The sequence below is a fragment of the Thamnophis elegans genome, chromosome 13, assembly GCF_009769535.1.
Source record: "Thamnophis elegans isolate rThaEle1 chromosome 13, rThaEle1.pri, whole genome shotgun sequence".
NCBI classification, from domain to species: domain Eukaryota; kingdom Metazoa; phylum Chordata; class Lepidosauria; order Squamata; family Colubridae; genus Thamnophis; species Thamnophis elegans.
The window spans coordinates 22,299,920-22,320,447 of record NC_045553.1 but is presented as its reverse complement, the minus strand read 5'-3'; the positions used below and the strand labels follow the sequence as shown (position 1 = coordinate 22,320,447).

The following is a 20,528-nucleotide window of genomic DNA, read 5'->3' as shown; positions in this document are numbered from 1 at the left end:
AGGAGCGGTGGAGTGTGCACATGTGTGTAGCGCATGTGCACGAAAGGACGCGCAGCCCCGTGAGCACCGTACCGGTAGCGACAGGGAGAGGAACCCACCACTGTTTATATAATATATTCATACTTATACTTGTTTTCTCAAACATGCTTGGCAAACCAAAATAAATTCATGCATATTCCCCAGCCAATGTTAAGAATAATACAAGGGCCCTGGAAGGAATTGGGGAGAGGAAGAGAAAAAGGAAAACAAAGCAGACTTAAATTGCAAGAAGTGATTCAGAGCAATGTTGTTGAAAAAGGACTGTAAACAAGAGGGCCAAAACCTTTCCATGTCCGAGAAATCTTGGAAGGAATGGAATGCACCATGCAGTGCTCCAAAGCTTTCTTGGCCACCTCCCAGGTTCTCAAAATGCTAACTGTCCACCAACAAAGCCCAACTCTGAATGCCACAGCCCTGGCCTCTCAAAAGAGGGGTGGGTCATGCACCTGCCTCACTTCATGTGCGTCATGGGCAGCACATGGCACAAGCTGGGAAAGTCACATTTGTATTTGTAATGCCAGCCTGCAGGATTGTCCTGGAAGATAGAAAAGGTCAGAAGACGTCAAAAGATGCAGTGATCGTCCTCTCCTTAGCAACTCCTGCTTTGTTTCTGAACATCTGTCTTCTAAAACAAGAAGGGCAAGGTGTATCTCTCTAGTAATCAGCCATGCATCATTTAAATGTGAGCCAGCTGTGTGTTGCAGCTGCCAAAAAGGCCAATGCAATTCTAGGCTGCATTAACAGAGGTAGAGAATCAAGATCACATGGTCTTAATACCAATTTATAATGCCTTGGTGAGGCCACACTAGAAAGAGTGCAGAGAAGAGCAACAAAGAGGATTAAGGGACTGGAGGTTAAAACATATGAATAACGGTTGTAGGAACTGAGTATGTCTAGTAGTTTAATGAAAAGAAGGACCAGGGGAGACATGAGAGCAGTCTTCCAATATCTCAGGGGTTGCCACAAAGAAGAGGGAGTCAATCTCTTCTCCAAAGCACCTGAGGGCCGGGCAAGAAGCAATGGGTGGAAATGAATCACAGACGAATTCAACATAGAAATAAGGAGAAATTTTCTGTCAGTGAGAAAAATCAACCACTGGAATGATTTTCCTCCAGAAGATGTGGACGCTCTATAGTTGGAGGTTTTCAAGAAGAGATTGGACAACCATTTGTTTGAAATAGTATAAGGTCTCCTGTTTGAGCAGGAGGTTGGAACTAGGAGACCTTCAAGATCCTTTCCAACTCTTACTTTGTTATTCCTGACCCAAACATTCTGGTTTCATCCGCAGTCTCTTGATTTTCTTTCTCTGTGGTATTGTTTTCATTCCGGGCTTTTATTATCTTTTTTCCCAATAGTTTCCCAACTGTCTTGAATGTTTTTATCCTTCCTTCCTTCCTTCCTTCCTTCCTTCCTTCCTTCCTTCCTTCCTTCCTGCCTGCCTGCCTGCCTGCCTGCCTGCCTGCCTGCCTGCCTCCCTTTCTTTCTTTCCCACTGGAGGTTTTTAAGAAGAGACTGGAGAGCCATCTGGAATGGTGTAGGGTATCCTGCTTGAACAGGGGTTGGACTAGAAGACCTCCAAGGTCCCTTCCAACTCTTATTCTGTTATTCCTTGCCCAAACATTCTGGTTTCATCCGCAGTCTCTTGGTTTTCTTTCTCTGTGGTATTGTTTTCATTCCGGGCTTTTATTATCTTTTCCCCCCAATAGTTTCCCAACTGTCTTGAAGGGTTTTTCCCTGTCAGATATTCCTCCATGAAATCTCTCTAAGTTTGTTGAAATCGGCTGCTGATAATTATAATAATATTAGTTCATTTACAGTACTTAGGGGCGTAAATAAATGCACCAGCCTGACTAACGTTCCTGTCCTACTCTCCCCATTTATTTGTACCCATTTCCTGTGTTCTTATTCATGTTTATTCTTATTCCTGTTTATCTTGTACATGAGTGACAAACTAAATAAAATAAATAAATAAATACTTCTGTTTCATCCCTGCTATCATGGAATTTTTGTGAAATATTGCAACCTGGTGGCACAATAAAATATTGCAGACTCAGTGGGTGAAAAGAGAACGATAACCAAACCTATAGTAAATATTATCTGTTGGTGACACAATAATCTACAGCAGTCCTAACATGTAAAAGTTACATAACTGTGAATTGTAACTTTCCATACTGTTTTTATTGTCTTTGCTTGTTGGAAGCCGGGGGACACCTGGATGTTAACTGATTCTTCGTGACCTTATTTTTTATTTCTTGATCATATATATGTTCTACCCATCTCGCTCTCAGAATGACTTCCAACTAAGATAATGATGAGAATAGCTGAGAATTGTAACCAGGTCTACATCTTGGCCAAATTTAGGCTGGGTGGGTTTAAATGCACAATGACTATATATGTGTATTTTTTTGTTCTATTTTTTTTAAAAGGAGAATACATGTTAAAATTAAATATGTATATTGCAAAGGAATTATACCATCAACATAAAATGGAGCTTGCTCAGAAGCAGAAATACACCAAGTAAATGAGATGAAAAGTGGGAAGTAGAGAAGGGAAGAAAAGAGGGATAGGAGAGGGGTGGGGGGGAGGAGGAGAGAAATGAGGAGTGGAAAGGGGAGAGAGGAGAAGGAGAGAGGAAGGGGAAGTAGAGAAGGGAAGGATGGCAGAGGGAAGAAAGGAGGTAGAAAGAAGGAGGAGAGAGGGAGAAGAAAGTGATGGATAGGGTACAAATATGGTGTATGGAGAGCAGAAGAGCCAATAATTGTTTTGGGGAGTTGATGGTAAGATGAATTGATGTAAACATTTAATAATACAATGTGATGTTGGATATGTAATAGTATACATGTGGATTATATGTTATGAAAATGAAAAACTTAAAAAAAAAGAAACAACTAGTGTTGGAAGAAATGTCCATCAGGGTTCAGTTCCAAGTGGGGAAAAAGATTTTGGATTCATGGAAGTTGCTTGGAAAGATGGTTTAATATTTGACAGGATCGCCTGCTTTGAGGTCCTGGGCAAACAAGGGAAGATATGCTGAAAGTCCCTGGTTTTATGCCCGCACTGGGCTTTTGAATTTGAGCTTGTATTCTGATTGGTTGTCAGCTTCCCATGGGGCAATGCCAGGGCAACACTGTAGGCTCTGCTGAGTCCCAGGTTCTATGACTAGCACATATGGGCGAGGGGAATCTTTACATTTACCTATTGTTTGGACATATTAAGCTATCTTTTATTTTTTCACTTATCTCAAGCAATTATGTATTTATTCGTCGTATTAGCAAAAGGACTCAATTCAGCCAGAAAATGTAACTTTTCACCCACAGCTCAGTTTCGAACAAGAAACACATATTAGTGGTGTCCTGAGTCGGAAAAGCAAAAAAAAACCAACCCCCCCCCCCAACTCATTCGGTGATCTGAGCTTTCCCTGAGGAGTTGGACCAAAGCGTATCTCAGAATTGCCAAAAGAACTCAATTCAGCCAGAAAACCCAGAGCTCAGTTTCAAACAAGAACCCATATTGGTTGTGTCCTGTCAAGAAAGCTAAAGAACCACTGCATTTGGTGATCTGAGCTTTCCGTGAGGAGGAGTTAGACCAAAGGGCATCTCAGAATTGGCAAAAGAATTCAGCCAGAAAACATTACTTTTGACCCAGAGCTCAGATTGGAAGAAGAAACACATATTGGTTGTGCCCTGAGTTGGAAAAGGAAAAAAAAACCACTCCATTCGGTGATCTGAGCTTTCCCTGAGGAGTTAGACCAAAGCGTATCTCAGAATTGGCAAAAGAACTCAATTCAACCAGAAATAGTTACTTTTGACCTAGAGCTCAGTTTCAATCAAGAAACGCATATTGGTTGTGTCCTGTTGGGACAGCTAAAAAACCACTGCATTTGGTGATCTGAGCTTTCTCTGAGGAGTTAGACCAAAGCGCATCTCAGAATTGGAAAAAGAACGCAATTCAGCCAGAAAACGTTACTTTTGATGCAGAGCTCAGTTTTGAATGAGAAACACATACTGGTGGTGTCCTTAGTCAGAAAAGCTAAAAAACCACTCCATTTGGTGATAAGTATAATCTTCATTTTCATTGTACTTAAATGCAACGAAATTGGTTATCCATTTTGTTGTATTTAAATACAATTACTATAAAGATTATACTTATTCAATCATATACTTAATAAGCAAATAGATCAATGCGCATAGACATTAGGCTTCATTGTGATTATCTGTTTGTTCAGTGTGTTGAACAAACTCAAGGTGTTTCCTGAGTAGTAAAACATAAGGAAGGAAACTTGGGCTGGCAGAGGACAACAGCAAAATAAGCCCAGAAGTCTAAAAATAGTGCAGAGATCAAATTGGATAAATCATTGATTTTTTTTTTTACTTCACGAAGTTTTTTTTTAACTTGCCACCCAAGTTGGAACAGAGTGTTGCTCTGGGAAATCTATAGAGAAATCCAATTATTTTACAGAGGAGTTCAAAATAGTCCACTAATGATTGGGGGGGGGGAGAGAAACAAATGAAGTGTGTGTATGGGGGAATAGGATGATGGATCCTGGTTCCTTGCACCATATTTCTCTTCGTTGCCTTGTTTGTTGCAAGTGCCACATGCCGTGAACTTAAATTTGGAGCTCAAGATTCACTGCTCAACATCAGCCAGAGGGGAAAGTTTTGCATCCAAACTGTAAAATGTGTTGCGGGCACTTTTTTTTTGTCATCAGAAAGTTCCGTTTGACAAAAACTTTGACAAAAACACTACTGATAACCAAAGATAAGCTGATTAAAGAAGCTGATGGAGGATTTCGAGATTTTACAAGATATGTAACAAGCAATAAGTTGCGAAGAGAAGTCCAAACAAATTTGATTAAGGAAATAACCAGAAGACTAATTCCACAAATGGCAAAAGAAATAGGACTACATTATTAACTGGAAAGACATAGGTTGAGATATGAAAATTAATAATAAAACACTAGTTAAATTTAGTTAAAATTAGAGCATTATGTTAAAAATGTAGTGATAATGGATAAAGTTAGATAAATAATTGATAATGATAACAATGTATATATATTTATTGGTTTGATAAGAGGAAATTTGGTATAAATTTTAAATGGTGAAAAAAGGGGAAAAAGTAAGTTAAATTTAGTCAAACTATTGTTAAATAAATGACTGATGATAATAATGTAATAATTTGTATTGACATGATAAAAGGGAAATTGGATACAAATTGTAAATAATGATTAAGAAAAGAGGTCTAAAATTTTTATTAAACATAATTAATTTTTATTTTGAATGTGTTATAAAGGTATAATGTGACTGGATGATATTGAAAATAGATAAGGGAATGCCATTATGTGGTTTTGTTTAAGGGAATGTTTGTTTTAAACGGACGTTAAAACAACTATAGTCATATGAAGGATGAGGTATGATGATAACAATATACATAAATATATGTGATGTAAAATATGTAACTTGATATGAATCATAAGTGATGACTGTGGAAGGGATGCACGAAAGTTCACACACTTTCTACAATTTGTAATGGAAGATGATTTTAAGGTGTTTGTGTTTATTGTGTGTATGTATATGTATGTATGTGTCTGTGTGTGCGTGCGTATGTATGTATGTATGTATGTATGTATGTATGTATGTATGTATGTATGTATGTATATAAAAGAAAGTTCTGTTTGTCCAGAATGGTATGAGGTCTCCTGTTTGAGCAGTGGGTTGGACTAGAAAACTCCCAAGGTCCCTTCCAGGGGTGGGATCCATTCCCTCCCCTTTCCAGGGGAGCTAAAACCCTATACTTCCAGAAAGCCACATCAATTTTAACAGCATCTGTACAAATATCGTCTGAAATGTAACACTACAGTGTATATTGTCTGTACTGTTTGCTGTTTGTTGCAAGGAGGCAAATTGCTGGGAGGCAGAAGCAGATATTTTTCCCTTGTTTTCCTTCCCAAAAGCTAGGTGCGTCTTATACTCCGGAGCGTCTTATACTCTGAAAAATACGGTACATTTCATTTGGAGGAGGAGCCTTCTTCCCCTCTTGGAGATATTAGGACAGAGTTCAGAAAGCTACCTTTTCCAGAAATCCTACTTGATCCCATCCTGGGCCCAACGTTTGGAAAGCCAGGCTCTGCCTGTCATAAGCCAGGGCAAAGGGTGAATGATGGAGGAGTAACACCTCCTTAACAAACCTTGGTCCAGCTGGCCTGGCTGGGAGCACCTCGTAAGGGCCCCTTTCCAGGGTTACGGGAGCAGACAGTCAACGGTTTTGAAGGCGGAAGAGGGCTCTACGCTCCAATGGCAGATAAAGCAGCAAAACCATCTTCTAGGAGAGGGGAAACTCTGATTACAAACCTCTACTGCCTTGGGGCTAAATCCACTACTGGAAAAGGCTTCAGGAGTCAAACTCGAGGCAAAATCTGGAATTGGAGTCCTGGAAGCAGTTTGTAACTGCGTACAACCCCGTTGTGGTAACTCCTGTGACGCAACTGGAACCCGTCGTATCGGCTCTGCGGTTCCATTGGACTATTTCAGCAATGTGGAGAGGTGGGATCTGCTGCTTGGGTAACAGTCTATTCTCCATATTAATCTACCCAGGCCTCGTGCTGGAGAGGACACTCCAGCTTTGACCTCTTTCCAGAGCACAATACCAGGGGTGGGTTCCAGATGGTACGGCCCGGTACGGCTGTACCGGTAGTAGCCGGGAGCAGCAGCCACCGTACTGGTATGGTGACTCATTTGGCCCACCCGCCCACGTTCCATAGCTGTTTATGAAGCATTCGGGCAATTGTGCACGCACAGTGTGCGATCCCCAACAAGCAGCTGGGTATCATAGGGGCGGTAGAGTGCGCATGTGTGTGCAGCGTGCAGAGAGCGTGCATGAACGGACCACGAGCAGCATACCAGTAGTGAAGGTAAGAGCAACCCACCACTGCATGATACCATCATCTTTTGAGATTGAAGGATGCCAATGGATAGGTTTGACCCCACATATGTCTTCTTCCTTCCTCCCCCTGCAAGTATTTCAGGATCTGGCTTTGAACTCTGAGGAACATCAGCACGACAGTGAAAGAGTTAGCAGGATGGTACCAAATTCATAGAAGACGAATTTAAGATGTTTCTACTCCTTGAGGCTCTTTGAAGGCACCAGGGAAGCCGAAGCAAGAATGACCCTTTGGTGCAACACTTTTCCGATCGACTATGTAGAACAGGGTAGGACTTCTTTTTTTTACCCAAAAAGGTTTTTTTATTTTTTATTTTTAATCTCATACATACATTTGCCAATATATATTCTCATGGTTATTATTAACATTGTGTATTAACAATTTTAAATATTTATTTTTCCATATAAAAGTTGAACTATTTAATCGGGATTGCTTTGCTTACCATCCCATACACCTATTTTATCACAACCCTGTTTTTCTTTCCTTTTCTCCCTCCCTTCTGTCTTCTCTACTTTGTTCTTTCTTCCTCTCCTTCCTTTTTTCTCCATCCCCTTCCTCTCCTCTTCTTCCCCTTCCTACCCTCTCTCCTACTCTGACTTCGCCTCCCTGTCCTCCTTTCCTCTCCTTTCCTCTTTCTTCTTTCTCTCTCCTTTCCTCTTTTCCTTTCCTCTTTCTATTGTTGCGATTGCATATTTTCCTCTTCCATCTGATGTATTTTTGGGATGATGTTCCAGCAAACCTGGGGGAACAGGGCAGGGCTTCTGTTGGGTAGCAAAAAAATGTCACTTAACTATACCAGAGTCTTAGCAGTTGGTGGTATCCTACAAGGACTTTTTTTGGGTGGGGGGGGGGAGAGACTATTATTTTGGGGGAGTTTTTGGTGTTATCAATCTATTTTTAGGAGTTGGAATTCTTTGGGGGGGGAAGCTGGGTTTTTCTTGGGAGAAGTTGGCCCTAATTTCTTGGTAGTTGGTTGTGGTGGCTTTGGGACAGTTGCTTTTGGTGTTTTCTTAGCAAATGGCTTCTTTGAGGCGGTGGGTGACACTTTCTTCAGAGTCGATGGTGGCACTTTTTTCAGAGTTGTTGGCTTCACTTTCTTCAGAGTCGTTGGTTTTACTTTCTTCAGAGTTGTTGGCACTTTCTTCAGTGGTGTTGGTGGACCTTTCTTCAGAGATGTTGTTGATACTTTCTTCAGCATGGTTGTTGGAAGTTTAGTTGCTGATGATGTTTTCTTGAGAGATGTCGTTGGCACTTTTTGGGGAACTGCTGGAGGCTTTTTCTTGACAGCTCCTGGTGGTCCTTTCTTGGGAGCTCCTGGTGGCCCTTTCTTAGAAGCTCCTGGTGGTCCTTTCTTGGAAGCTCCTGGTGGCCCTTTCTTAGAAGCTCCTGGTGGTCCTTTCTTGGAAGCTCCTGGTGGCCCTTTCTTAGAAGCTCCTGGTGGTCCTTTCTTGGGAGCTCCTGGTGGTCCTTTCTTGGGAGCTCCTGGTGGCCCTTTCTTGGGAGCTCCTGGTGGTCCTTTCTTGGGAGCTCCTGGTGGTCCTTTCCTGGGAGCTCCTGGTGGTCCTTTCTTGGAAGATGCTGGTGGCAATGACACTGTTGAAATTGTATGCATTATTTCTGAGGTTGTCCATGCTATTTGAACGCTTGTGTTAATATTATTCTTCAGAGACTGCTTGGGCCAAGATGGACCATGTAATTTCATTGGATTGACCAACTTCATGGCAAGATAACCCTGAGTAAAGAAAGTTAGAAGATGGATGAAACCAATGAAAGCTAAACTTTATAATCTCCCTCCCTCCCTCCCTCCTTCCTCCCTCCCTCCCAGTGGTGGGATTAAAAATGTTTTACTACTGGTTCTGTGGGCGTGGCTTGGTAGACATGGCAGGGGAAGGATACTGCAAAATTCCCATTCCAGGGGAAGGATACTGTAAGATCTTCATTCCCTCCCTGCTCCAGGGGAAGGTTACTGCAAACACCCCATTTCCTACCAATCAGCTGGAAACTCGGGAGGCAGAGAATAGATGGGGGCAGGGCCAGCCAGAGGTGGTATTTTCTGGTTCTCTGAACTACTCAAAATTTTCACTCCCGGTTCTTCAGAACTGGTCAGAACCTGCTGAATACCAGCTCTGCTCCCTCCCCCTCCCCCTATGACTGAAAGAGCCCCTCCCCTACTACTTATAGTGCATGATTCCCCTTCAAGGTTACATTTTCACATTTTCCCCCTCAGAAAACTTACTGGCGCTGAGTAGATGAAATCGATGAACAGCCAGATCACCAGCAGGATGCAGATCAAAATTAGGATCTTCCATTTACTCTTCTGCCATACAATAAAATGAATGCTCTTTAAGGGGGCTGTGAACCATAGGAAAGAGGTCTCCGGCCTCCTAGTTTGGGGGAGAAGAAGGAAGAAAGAAGAGGTGGCGAGAGAGCAGCTGTATTCAGATGAATAGATTAACAGAGTTGGAAGGGACCTCGTAGGTCATCTAGTCCAACCTCCCACCCCAGGAAACCCTACACCATCTCTGACAGAAGGCAGTCGAATCTCTTCTTGAAAGCTTCCAGTGACGAAGCTCCCATAACTTCCAAAGGCAACTTTTCTTCAATGGGTTGATCGTTCTCACTGTCAGAAAATTCCTCCTTATTTCCAGGTTGAATCTCTCCTTGATCAGTTGCCATCCATTGTTCCTTGTTTGGCCTTTGGGTGCTTTGGGAAATAGCTTGGCCCCCGCCCTCTCTGTGGCAGCCCCTCAAATATTGGAAGATGCTCTCCTTATCTTCACTAGACTAGCCATGCCCAGTTCCTGCAACCGTCCATTGTAGGTTTTAGCCTCCTGTCTCCTAATCATCCTGGTTGCTCTTTTTTCATCTTAGCTCCATTCACCCTTCATTGCTTATGCTCAACCATCAGATGAAGACCAGGGAGAAGAAAACTTGGCTTTTTTGATCCCTTGCCATTAATTTATGTTTCATCCCAGACTCTAGAGTTGCAGGAGTCCACAATGGGGTCACTGGGGCATTGGGAGAAACATACATTGCCCATTGCATCTACCAGACTTCTGCCAAAGATTGTGGTTTCTCTGAGGATACATTTTCCAGAGTCTTTTAACCCCCTAGACCGGGTCAGGTAACTAATTAGGATAAAGATGGCTTAATTTGCACCCTCCTTCCTGTCTGTTGAGATTCTCAATCATCCAAGTCATGGTTGTCCCTAAGGTGCAATCCCAAAAGGTAACAGTGGCGCAGTGGTTAGAGTGCAGAACTCTGCTCACAACCAGGAGTTTGATCCTCCTTCCATTCTTCCAAGGTGGGTCAAATGAGGACTCTGATTGTTGGGGGCTATAGGCTGACTCTGTAAACTGCTTAGAGAGGGCTATAAAAGCACTGTGAAGCTGTATATAAATCTAAGTGCTGTTGCCTTCCTTCCTTCCTTCCTTCCTTCCTTCCTTCCTTCCTTCCTTCCTCATTCCCTTTCTCTTTCTCTTTCCTAGTGCCACAGTGGTTAGAATGCAGAAGAAAGGAGGAAGGAGAGGAGGAAAGAAGAAGGCAGAGAAGGGAGGTTGAGAAAATGGAAGGAGCAAGGTTGTTGCAAAATAAGATTGAAGCATGGGGTGGCAAGAAAGTGACCCAAACTATATTCTATATATTTGTAAGAAAATAACGATGAAGATTGATTAATAGATAAATGTTAATAGTATTTATGAGAGTGTATATTTGTGAATGAATTTGAAAGAGAAAAATAAAAAACTTTTAATAATAATAATAATAATAATAATAATAATAATAATAATAAATAATAATAATAAAAAGAATGCAGCATTGCAGGCTGACACTGCCCACAGCCAGGAATTCGATCCTAATTGGCTCAAGGTTGACTCAGACTAGAGGCTGACTTTGTAAACCATGTAGACGGGTTGTAAAGCGACATATAAGTCTAAATGCTATTGCTAACTGGATTTTTTTCTTGAAAACCTTTCGGTAGCTACCAAGAAATCAGGGCCAACTTCACCCAAGAAAGAGAACTAAAGAAGCTTCTTGGATGAGAAGCAAAATGTTTTCAAAGGGGAAAAAAACAATCAAGTAAGTCCAGTTGCCCTTGAAAAAGCACCTCTTTCCTGCCTCAAAATCTGCCAGTCCCTATGACCGGTGGCGTGAGGCTTACAGCTTCCTTCCGTACTGTCTCAAGATGAGAGGCGTCACAATTCTGAGGACAGCCAGCCCTCCGCGAGGCTTTATATCAGAGGACACCCGTGTTCTGATCTTACTCTGGTGGCTTCAGAAAGGGGTTTGCATTGGGTTCTTCCCTTCCTCTCCCAGCTGGAAACTCGTCGGCCTCCAGATCGGTCAGCAACTCTAGAGACATTTCAATCTTACCCTAGGAAGCCAGAGAAACACAAGAACATAAGTTGGGGTAAAACATCATTCTGGGTGGGCTTGAAAATAGAATAACAGAGTTGGGAGGGACCTTGGAGGTCTTCTACTCCAACCCCATTTAAGCAGGAAAGTCTACACCATTTCAGACAAGTGGTTGTCCAACATCTTCTTAAAAACTTCCAGAGTTGGCGCATTCACAACTTCCGGTGGCAGGCTGTCCCACTGATTAATTGTTCTAACTGTCAGGAAAATTCTCCTAAATTCTAAGTTGCTTCTCTCCTTGATTAGTTTCCACCTATTGCTTCTTATCCAGCCTTTTGGCACTTTGGAGAATAGTTTGATTCCCTCTTCTTTGGGGCAGCCCCTGAGATATTGGAAGACTGCTATCATGTCTAACCTAGTCCTTCTTTTCATTAAACTAGCCATTCCCAGTTCCTGCAACCCTTCTTCATATGTTTTAGCCTCCAGCCCCCTTATCCTCTTTCTTGCTCTTCTCTGCATTCTTTCTAAAATCTCAGCATCTTTTTTACCTCGTGGCAACCAGAACTGGATGCCATATTCCAAGTTTGGCCTTACCAAACCATTATAAAGTGGTATTAACACTTCACGTGATCGTGATCTTCTATTTGCAAGAAAGCTGTCTTAGGAAAGGAAGGTTTACAAATATTAAGAATATTATGGAAGCTGGCATTAAGGGGAAATCCTCTAACTCTGGTATATAGAATAGAATAGAAGGGACCTTAGAGGTCTTCTAGTCCAACCCCCAGCCTAGACAGGAAACCCTATATCGTTTCAGACAAATGGCTACCCAACATCCTCTTAAAGACTTCCAGTGTTGGGGCATTCACAACTTCTGGAGGCAAACAGTTCCACTGATTAATTGTTCTAACTGTCAGGAAATTTCTCCTCAGTTCTAAGTTGCTTCTCTCCTTGATTAGTTTCCACCCATTGCTTCTTGATCTGACTCCCTCCCTCAGACAGTCACTAAATGAACTGTTGTAAGTTGAGAACTACCTATAATTGGATGTTTTAAAGATATCCTACTACAGTAAGACCCCCCCCCCCCCATCCTCAATCTCTTCCTGACTTACGGACACTCGCGGCTTGTCTTTCTCAATGACGATGCAGGGCCACCAGCCTCTCATATTCCTTTGGGTGAAGAGGGAAATGCATTTTTGTTTCCGTCGGCGAAAAGGAGTGGACGAGCTGGCCTTCCCGCTATCGTCCTGCAGGACTTTCAAACTGCAATCCCGAGGCCGCTTGGCAGGTCGTGGGATGCTGGTTAAGTTCATTTCCAGATTGCCTACAGAAGGAATGAAAATATAAGGTCTCATGTGTCAAGTTTCCATTAAATGCCCTAATTGATTCATTGAGTCTCGAGCCAAATTTCAAAAGAGAAACCATTCATTTATTAGGAGCATTTTGGCAATGCCTGTTTTGTGCAGTCAGATTTTAGCCTTATTTTAAATATAGCCGAACTTTACCCGTTCCTTCCCTCCCCTCAGTCTCATTGGGGCATCACATTCCCCAATGAGGTGTACCTCTCCCAAGTCTGCTGTGATAATCTGAGATCCGACTACCCGAAAGTATGCATTGTATGTGCCCCCCCCCTCTTTCCTCACTGTCAACTTTAGGAATTCACATTCTGACTTGGGCAGGCGGTTGGACCAGAAGTCCTCCAAGGCCCCTTCCAACCCTTCCATGTTCTGTGGTCCTGTTCTGATCCAGATCCCAAACACCACAAACACTCTAATGTGAACTCAAAGATTCCTTTATTTGGAGCGCCAGCAGCCCCGGTAAAGTTTCTCTTTCACGTCAGGCTAACAAGTCTGTCCATCTGGAAGATAAATAGTTGTCTGTCACATCTATTCATTTCATCCCTTCTTTCCCCAGAGCGCTCTCTCTCAGAGGCAACTTCTGGAGGCAACATGTTCCACTGATTAATTGTTCTCCCTGTCAGGAAATTTCTCCTCAGTTCTAAGTTGCTTCTCTCCTTGATTAGTTTCCACCCATTGCTTCTTTTCCTCCCTTCAGGTGGTTTGGAGAATAGTTTGACTCCCTCTTCTTTGTGGCAGCCCCTGAGATATTGGAACACTGCTATCATGTCTCCCCTAGTCCTTCTTTTCATAAAACTAGACATACCCAATTCCTGCAACCATTCTTCATATGTTTTATTCTCCAGGCCTTTAATCATCTTAGTTGCTCTTCTCTGCACTCTTTCTAGAGTCTCCACATCTTTTTTACATCATGGCGACCAAAACTGAATGCAGTATTCCAAGTGTGGCCTTACCAAGGCCTTATAATGTGGTGGTATCATCATCATCATCATCATCATCATCATCATCATCATCATCATCATCATCATCATTTAACAACTTCATAATTTCTTTTGGAGTGGAGTCTGAACAACTGAATGGAGCTAGCAGAGTGTTTAATAGCCAGATGCCCTTCCTGTCGCCAGTGGAGAGCTTTGTTCAGCAGCTATACTCTCCTTCATACAAAATGAGTTTATTCGAGAGGGAAATCTTGTTGAGAAGCAGCAGAAAACATCATCCCAAGAGTCCTCATCACATTCAAAAAAAATCTTACCTATGAAATCGTCAGCTGAGAATTTATCATTATCCCACACCTGGATGATAAGTTTTGGAGGTACCTTCTGCATGGTCTCATCCAGACTCCAAAAATGTTGCTGCAAGAAAAATGGAAGGGAGGAAAATAGCGTAATAAGATGAAAATGCTAAAAGGAGAGATTGTGATGGACGTCCCCTTGAACGCTTGGGAAGAAAGGGGTAGGTGAACCGAGCACCTGTCAAAACTGATTCTTCTGGAGAAGATGCTTTGATCAGATCAATCGGAGAAAAAATTAAAATTGTGCTATCAATCCTTAAAGTTATTATAGGACAATAATTCCTTCCTTCCTTCCCCTCTTTCTTTCTTTTTTTTTCTTTCTTTCTTTCTTTCTTTCTTTTCTTTCTTTCTTCTTCTTTCTTCTTTATTATTTCTTTATCTTCCCTCCTGTTCACCTTTCCGTACTCCCTCCCTCTCCTTCTTCTCCTTTCTCTTCCTTCCTTAATTCCTCTACTCGCTCTTTCTCATCTTTTCTTTCTTTTCCTCCCTCCCTCCTTCACTGCTCTATTTTTCTTTCCTCTTCCTCGTTTCTTCCTTGCCTTCCTCTAATTCCTCTCGTCATGCTTTCTCTCCTTTTCTTTGCTTTCCTCCCTCTCTCCTTGCTCTTCTTTCTTTCCTTATCTTCTTTACTTTTCTTCTTCTTTCTTATCTTTCTTCCTTCTCTTCTTTCCTTCCTTGCTTCCTTTCCCTCCCTCATCCCATCCTTCTTTCCTCCAATCCTCTACTCCTTGTCCTTCCCATGCAGACCTGGGATTCTTCTTTGTTGGGCACTTGGCAATTGGCTCACCCTTTACAGCTCTTTGAACCATCCTGAGGTCCCCATGACTGTGATTTCTGATTTTTTTTTTTGCCAGCTTCTGGCATTTACTTCTGGTTCCCAGGAAGAAAACATCCATTGGGGAAAACTAAGCTGTTAACAGCTGTATTGGCCTGGCTTCCCCAAGATCACAAAAGGGGATAACAGGACCTAACAATGGTCATAAATTCGAACCCGTTCTCCAGCGTTTGAATTTTGATCACGTAATCATGGGAATGTTGCAAAGGCCGTAACTCGGAAAAGTCATCTTAAGTCTCATTTTTCAGTGCTGTTGTAACTTTTTAACGGTCACTAAATGAACTGTGGTAAACTGAGGACTCTGTGTACTCTTGCTGCTTAGGAAAAGTCTAGAAAGTACATCATTGCACAGGTCCCTGGTCTGTCTCAGAAGGTGGCAGCATTTCACCATCTTTGGGCTTGGAAGAGGATGGCTAATGCTTGGATCAAGATCACCGGAAATTTCCCAGCTGAAAGTGAAACTGGGAAATTTTAAAAATAATAAAGAAAGAAGTCAGTGGCTTCTCCATACAATCCCTAGGAGTCAAAACGGTCTGGCAGGACTTTGGAAAATGGAACATAATTCTAACAGCACCAAGGACCCCCTCCAAACCTTGTTTCTGGTTTCATCTTCAAGTTTCTACCTTATTTATTTGCATTCCACCTGTGCTAGTTTTACAAATAGATCAAGGTGGTGCCCATATCCAGCACATACCTTCCACCTCTTACTTTCCCCCCACAACAATAATCCTGTGAAGTGGGTTGGGGAGAGAGAGAGGAGAGGGGGAGGGAGAGGAGAGAGAGAGAGGGAGGGAGGGAGGGAGAGAGAGAGGGAGAGAGGGAGGGAGGGAGGGAAGGAGAGAGGGAGGGAGGGAGAGAAAGAGGGAGAGAGACTGACCCAAAGTCACCCAGCTGAATGACATGGCTAAGGTGGGACTTGAACTCATGATCTTTCTAGCCTGGTGTCTTAACCAATCTAGTTCTTCAAAGAGTTGGATTTCAGTCTCCTGAAGGGCATTACAAAGGGCAAATGAGATTACACACACACACACACACACACACACACACACACACACACACACACACACACACACACACACAGGGGGAGGGAGGGAGAGGGAAAGAGGGAGAGGGAAAGAGGGAGAGGGAAAAACAGACAAAGGGAGAAAGAGAAAAAGAGGGGGAGAGGGAAAGAGAAAGAGAGGGATAGAGAGGGAGGGAGGGAGAGAGAGGAGGAGAGAAAGAGAAAAAGAGGGAGAGAGATGGAGTGGGAGGGAGGGAGAGGCAGAGAGAAAGAGAGAGGGAGAGAAAGGAGGAGAGAGGGAGGGAGAGGGAAAGAGGGAGGGAGAGAGGGAGAGAGAAGGAGAGAGGAAAGAGAGAAAAAGAGAAAGAGAGGGAGAGAGAAAGGGAGGGAGAGGAAAAGAAGGAGGGAGAAAGAAGGAGAGAGAGAGAGGGAGGGAGAGGGCAGGGAAGAGAAAGAGAACTAAAAGCCAACTTATGCACCACCTTTTTAGTGAGGACACAAACTTGCTCCATAGGCAAATAATCCAGCGTGAATATGAATCGCCAGTTGAAGTTGCCTTCTCCTGCCAAGGACCTATAGTGGACATCAGTTCTTTGCTTGTCTTCTTCCTGGCCGTCCAGCCATCTGGAACCAAAACAAAGGAAATATTTTCAGAAATATTTTCAGTCAACTCAAAAGTGGGGATTGGATTTCGTGAAGGTTCATATTGTAACTGGGTTCTCCATCTGGGGCCAGCCATGGGTGGCATTTGCCAATTCTCTGAACTACTCAAAATTTCCACTGCCGGTTCTCCAGAACCTGTCACAACCTGCTGGATTTCACCCCTGTCTCATACCCTTTCACGTAGATGTCACTCATCTTGTCTCCAAAGATATTGGTATCTTCCAGATCCACATCTTTTGTGTTCCAAATTATGCAGCGGAGTTCGAATCTAGAAAGAAGAGAAAAGAAGATGACTTTAGAATGGTTGAAAGTGAACTTGAACCTGGATCTTCCCATTCCTAGCTCGACGAGGCCACCACTATCCCACTCTGATTCTTGGGGGCACCAGCTACATTTGGGCATCCCTTGAACATAGAATCGGCTAAAAGTCTGTGGAGATTTTCAGTCATCCAGGCCCTGGTCTTCCCAAAGGTGCTTTTTTCAGGAGGTAACTGGACTTTCTGGTTTTTTTTCTTTTGAAGATGTTTTGCTTCTCATCCAAGAAGCTTTTTGAGCTCTGACAGGATAGTGGGGAATGGAAGGATTGATACTCCTTGCAGACAGAGTTGGTCATTTGCATTCTTTTAGAGGGTTGTTAAAGCCACTTGGAGGTTCATCCTTCCATTCCCTACCATCAAGCCAAGAGCTAAAGAAGCTTCTTGAATGAAAAGCGAAACATCTATACAGTTTGGGATGAACACCCTTTGAATGGTGTGGGACAGAGGTGGTATTCAGCAGGTTCTGACCAGTTCTGGAGAACTGGTAGCAGAAATTTATTGGGAGGGAATGGGGATTGTGCAGTATCCTTCCTTTGGCATAGGGAGGGAATGGAGAATTTACAGTATCCTTCCCCTAGAGTGGGGAGGGAATGGGGATTTTGCAGTATCCTTCCCCTGAAGTGGGGAGGGAATGGGGATTTTGCAGTATCCTTCCCCTGGAGTGCGGAAGCTAACTCTAAGGTGAGTTTATCCATCTTTGTGCAATCAAGAATCTTTTGGATTATCAAACAGTCTGTTGGCATGGTATCACTTTTCCAACATTGTGTAAGGGCTATTCTTGCTGCTGTAATTATGTGCAAATTTAAATATTTTATCTCTTTCATATACTTTCCCTTAATAATCCCCAGAAGGAACAATTCTGCTTTGAGTGTTTGAGTGTTTGAGAGTTTGAGTGTTTGTAATTTCCTGTAACCATTTTTGTATTTTAATCCAACCTTTTTTTATCTTTCGGGCATGGCCACCATGCATGAAAGAAGGTACCCTGCACCTCAAACTGTGTTCCTAATGGTCAGTTCCAGCATCCCGCTCCCTCCTTCTTCCAACTGGGTGACCTTTAAGCAGCTTCTCGAGATGGCACAGCACCTACTTTTGATTTTCCAAGCATCCCCCCCCCTTCATCCCCTTTCTCCATAGTTCGTGGCAGATTGTCACCACATATCAGCGAAGCACAAGCAAGCTTGAGGTGGCAGTAGACATTTAGTTTTGTTGTGTATATTGACTTTACACAAATTGGCAGGACCTACGTTTTGGGCTTCCGTGGGGTGATATCAAAAGAAGGTCCTGGGTCACCCAAGTAGAGTGGGAAGATGTCCACCCACATCTGCAATTTTCCCTGGATAGGAGAGAGGTACAGGATTCACAAGATAATACCCACAACGATAGATTTGCTGGACTGCCTGATTCTTCTTTCTCTCAGCTAACAAATACAGTGTAAAAATCTGAGATGAAGGTTTACCTGGTCAATTCCAGGTAGAGCTGGGTCATAGAGGGTGCGAGTTTCTACGTGTTCAGAGACCAAACCACATGTCCGGAGAAGGTGGAGGGCCATACGTTCTTTGGCAGGTCCCAGATGTCCATGTGAAGCTATATTGGTCTCTGAAAGGAGGAAACCTAAGATGAAATCCCATCAAACTCAACTGGAGGCTTTGAGTAGGCAAGGCATTCATTACTTTAGTTTTAAAAGTGGGGATAAAAGGAAGAATATGAAAATATCTAAGGTAGGTTTCAGTGAAAGTAAGGAGCTCCAAAATGTTCATTCCCTTTCCTTTCCCTCTCCTTTTGGCCAGGAGAAGGATGATAGCGTTGTGGCCTGCCAACTGCCAGCAGAGCTGGCAGCAGACTCAGACGATGAGGAGGTTGGGGAAGAATGGGTCAGTTTTGGGGCTTGGGGAAGGCTCTGATTGATGCTCTGTATCGGACACTTAGAGCCAGGGCCGTCCAACATTTCCTAGCCACCGGAGAGGCAGCTGCCTTTGGAGTCAGAGATATGAGGAGGTGGAGGAACAGCTGGGGCCTGTTCCAGATGTGCGTATGCACAGAGCAGATAGGAGAGGTGAACAACGGAGGACAAGGAGTCGACTTGGAAAGCAAAGCACGCCTGGATGCTGAATGGCCCCTCCTTGGCTGGGGAATAAATAGAAGGAAAGGGGAGTGGTGGTTGTAGGAGACAACAGTTCGTATTTCTGAAGATTTTGCTGATTGTGTTTCGTGTCACAGAGACTGCTTGCATGAACTTAATTTGCGGCATTTCAGCTGGGAGCTCATGGCTCTGCAATTATCCCAAGGAACTGATAAGGTCTGTTATACTGCAGTTAACTCCGTGCATGACTCTTGCCTGAGAATCCTAGTTGCCAACCTCCCCTTCCAAATTGTGATGCTCTCTACCCGTTCTTGAGTTGCTAGAAAACTATGCGGCCAAATTAGTTGTCTGCAATGCTCATTCCTACTCTACCGCCGATTGTTCCCAGTGCCTACCAGTGATAAAAATGAAACATCAAATGTCGGAATAAAGTGAAAACATTAATTCCGGTCCTGTTAAGAAGAACTGAATCCATCACATTTGAGGAAGGAGAATGAAATGAAGACATGGGGACGTGGTGGGAAAAAAGATGCTAGATCATATCTATACTTGCCAGTTTGGATTACTGATTAAGAACCAGGCTAGAAAATGGAAGACTATGAGTCCTGCTTTAGCCATGAAAGACAGCTGGCTGATTTTGGGCCAATCACTAGGAGATAGTGAGCTCTAGTCCCCGATTTATCCATGAAATCCAACTGTGTGATTTTGGGCCAATCACTAGGAGACAGTGAGTTCTAGTCCTGCTTTAGTCATGAAAGCCAGCTGGGCGATTTTGGGCCAATCACTAGAAGACAGTGAGTTCTAGTCCCCGCATTAGCCATGAAAGCCAGCTGGGTGATTTTGGGCCAATCACTAGGAGACAGTGAGTTCTAGTCCCGCTTTAGCCATGAAAGCCAGCTGGGTGATTTTGGGCCAAACACTAGGAGACAGTGAGTTCTACCCACTTAGGTATGAAAGCCAGCTGGGTGATTTTGGGCCAATCACCAGGAGACAGTGAGTTCTAGTCCTGCTTTATCCATGAAATCTAACTGTGTGATTTTGGGCCAATCACTAGGAGACAGTGAGTTCTAGTCCCGTTTTATCCATGAAATCCAACTGTGTGATTTTGGGCCAATCACAAGGAGACAGTGAGTTCTAGTCCCGCTTTATCCAAGAAATCCAACTATGTGATTTTGGGCCAATCACAAGGAGACAGTGAGTTCTAGTCCCGCTTTAGCCATGAAATCCAACTGTGTGATTTTGGGCCAATCACTAGGAGACAGTGAGTTCTAGTCCCCGCTTTAGCCTTGAAAGTCAGCTGGGTGATTTTGGGCCAATCACTAGGAGACAGTGAGTTCTAGCCCACTTAGGTATGAAAGCCAGCTGGGTGATTTTGGGCCAATCACCAGGAGACAGTGAGTTCTAGCCCACTTAGGTATGAAAGCCAGCTGAGTGCTTCTGGGCCAGTCTCTCTTTCTCAGTCCAACCCACCTCACAAGATTGTCGCTGTGGGGAACATAGGAGGAACAAGGCATGTTGGATACATCCACTGCCTTGACATATGTAAAAATAATAAAAGTATGATAGAAATAAATAAACAAAATGGGACGCTGTCTCAACGTAACGACACCTTCAATCAAGCTCATTGTTGGTGACCACAAGGAAACTTATTATTT

At 43.2% G+C, this 20,528-nt stretch overlaps 1 protein-coding gene across 6 annotated transcripts in view; it reads right to left on the bottom strand.

The window, feature by feature from the left end:
- Positions 1–7,858: 7,858 nt before the first annotated feature.
- Positions 7,859–20,528, bottom strand: part of LOC116516948 (myoferlin-like) — an 82,293-nt gene continuing 69,623 nt past the window's right edge. For 4 of the 6 annotated variants that reach the window (XM_032229638.1, XM_032229640.1, XM_032229641.1 and 1 more), the window contains 9 exons: positions 18,250–18,389; positions 18,038–18,126; positions 16,649–16,744; positions 16,296–16,437; positions 13,937–14,036; positions 12,439–12,650; positions 11,239–11,348; positions 9,213–9,360; positions 7,859–8,708 (listed from right to left, as the gene is read on the bottom strand). In XM_032229638.1, the coding sequence (XP_032085529.1) occupies positions 7,863–8,708; positions 9,213–9,360; positions 11,239–11,348; positions 12,439–12,650; positions 13,937–14,036; positions 16,296–16,437; positions 16,649–16,744; positions 18,038–18,126; positions 18,250–18,389 (1,883 nt within the window). In that variant the 3' untranslated portion in view covers positions 7,859–7,862. Of the gene's footprint in view, positions 8,709–9,212; positions 9,361–11,081; positions 11,349–12,438; positions 12,651–13,936; positions 14,037–16,295; positions 16,438–16,648; positions 16,745–18,037; positions 18,127–18,249; positions 18,390–20,528 lie in introns of those variants that run through there. The other 2 variants (XR_004256406.1, XR_004256405.1) reach the window with 2 other exon arrangements.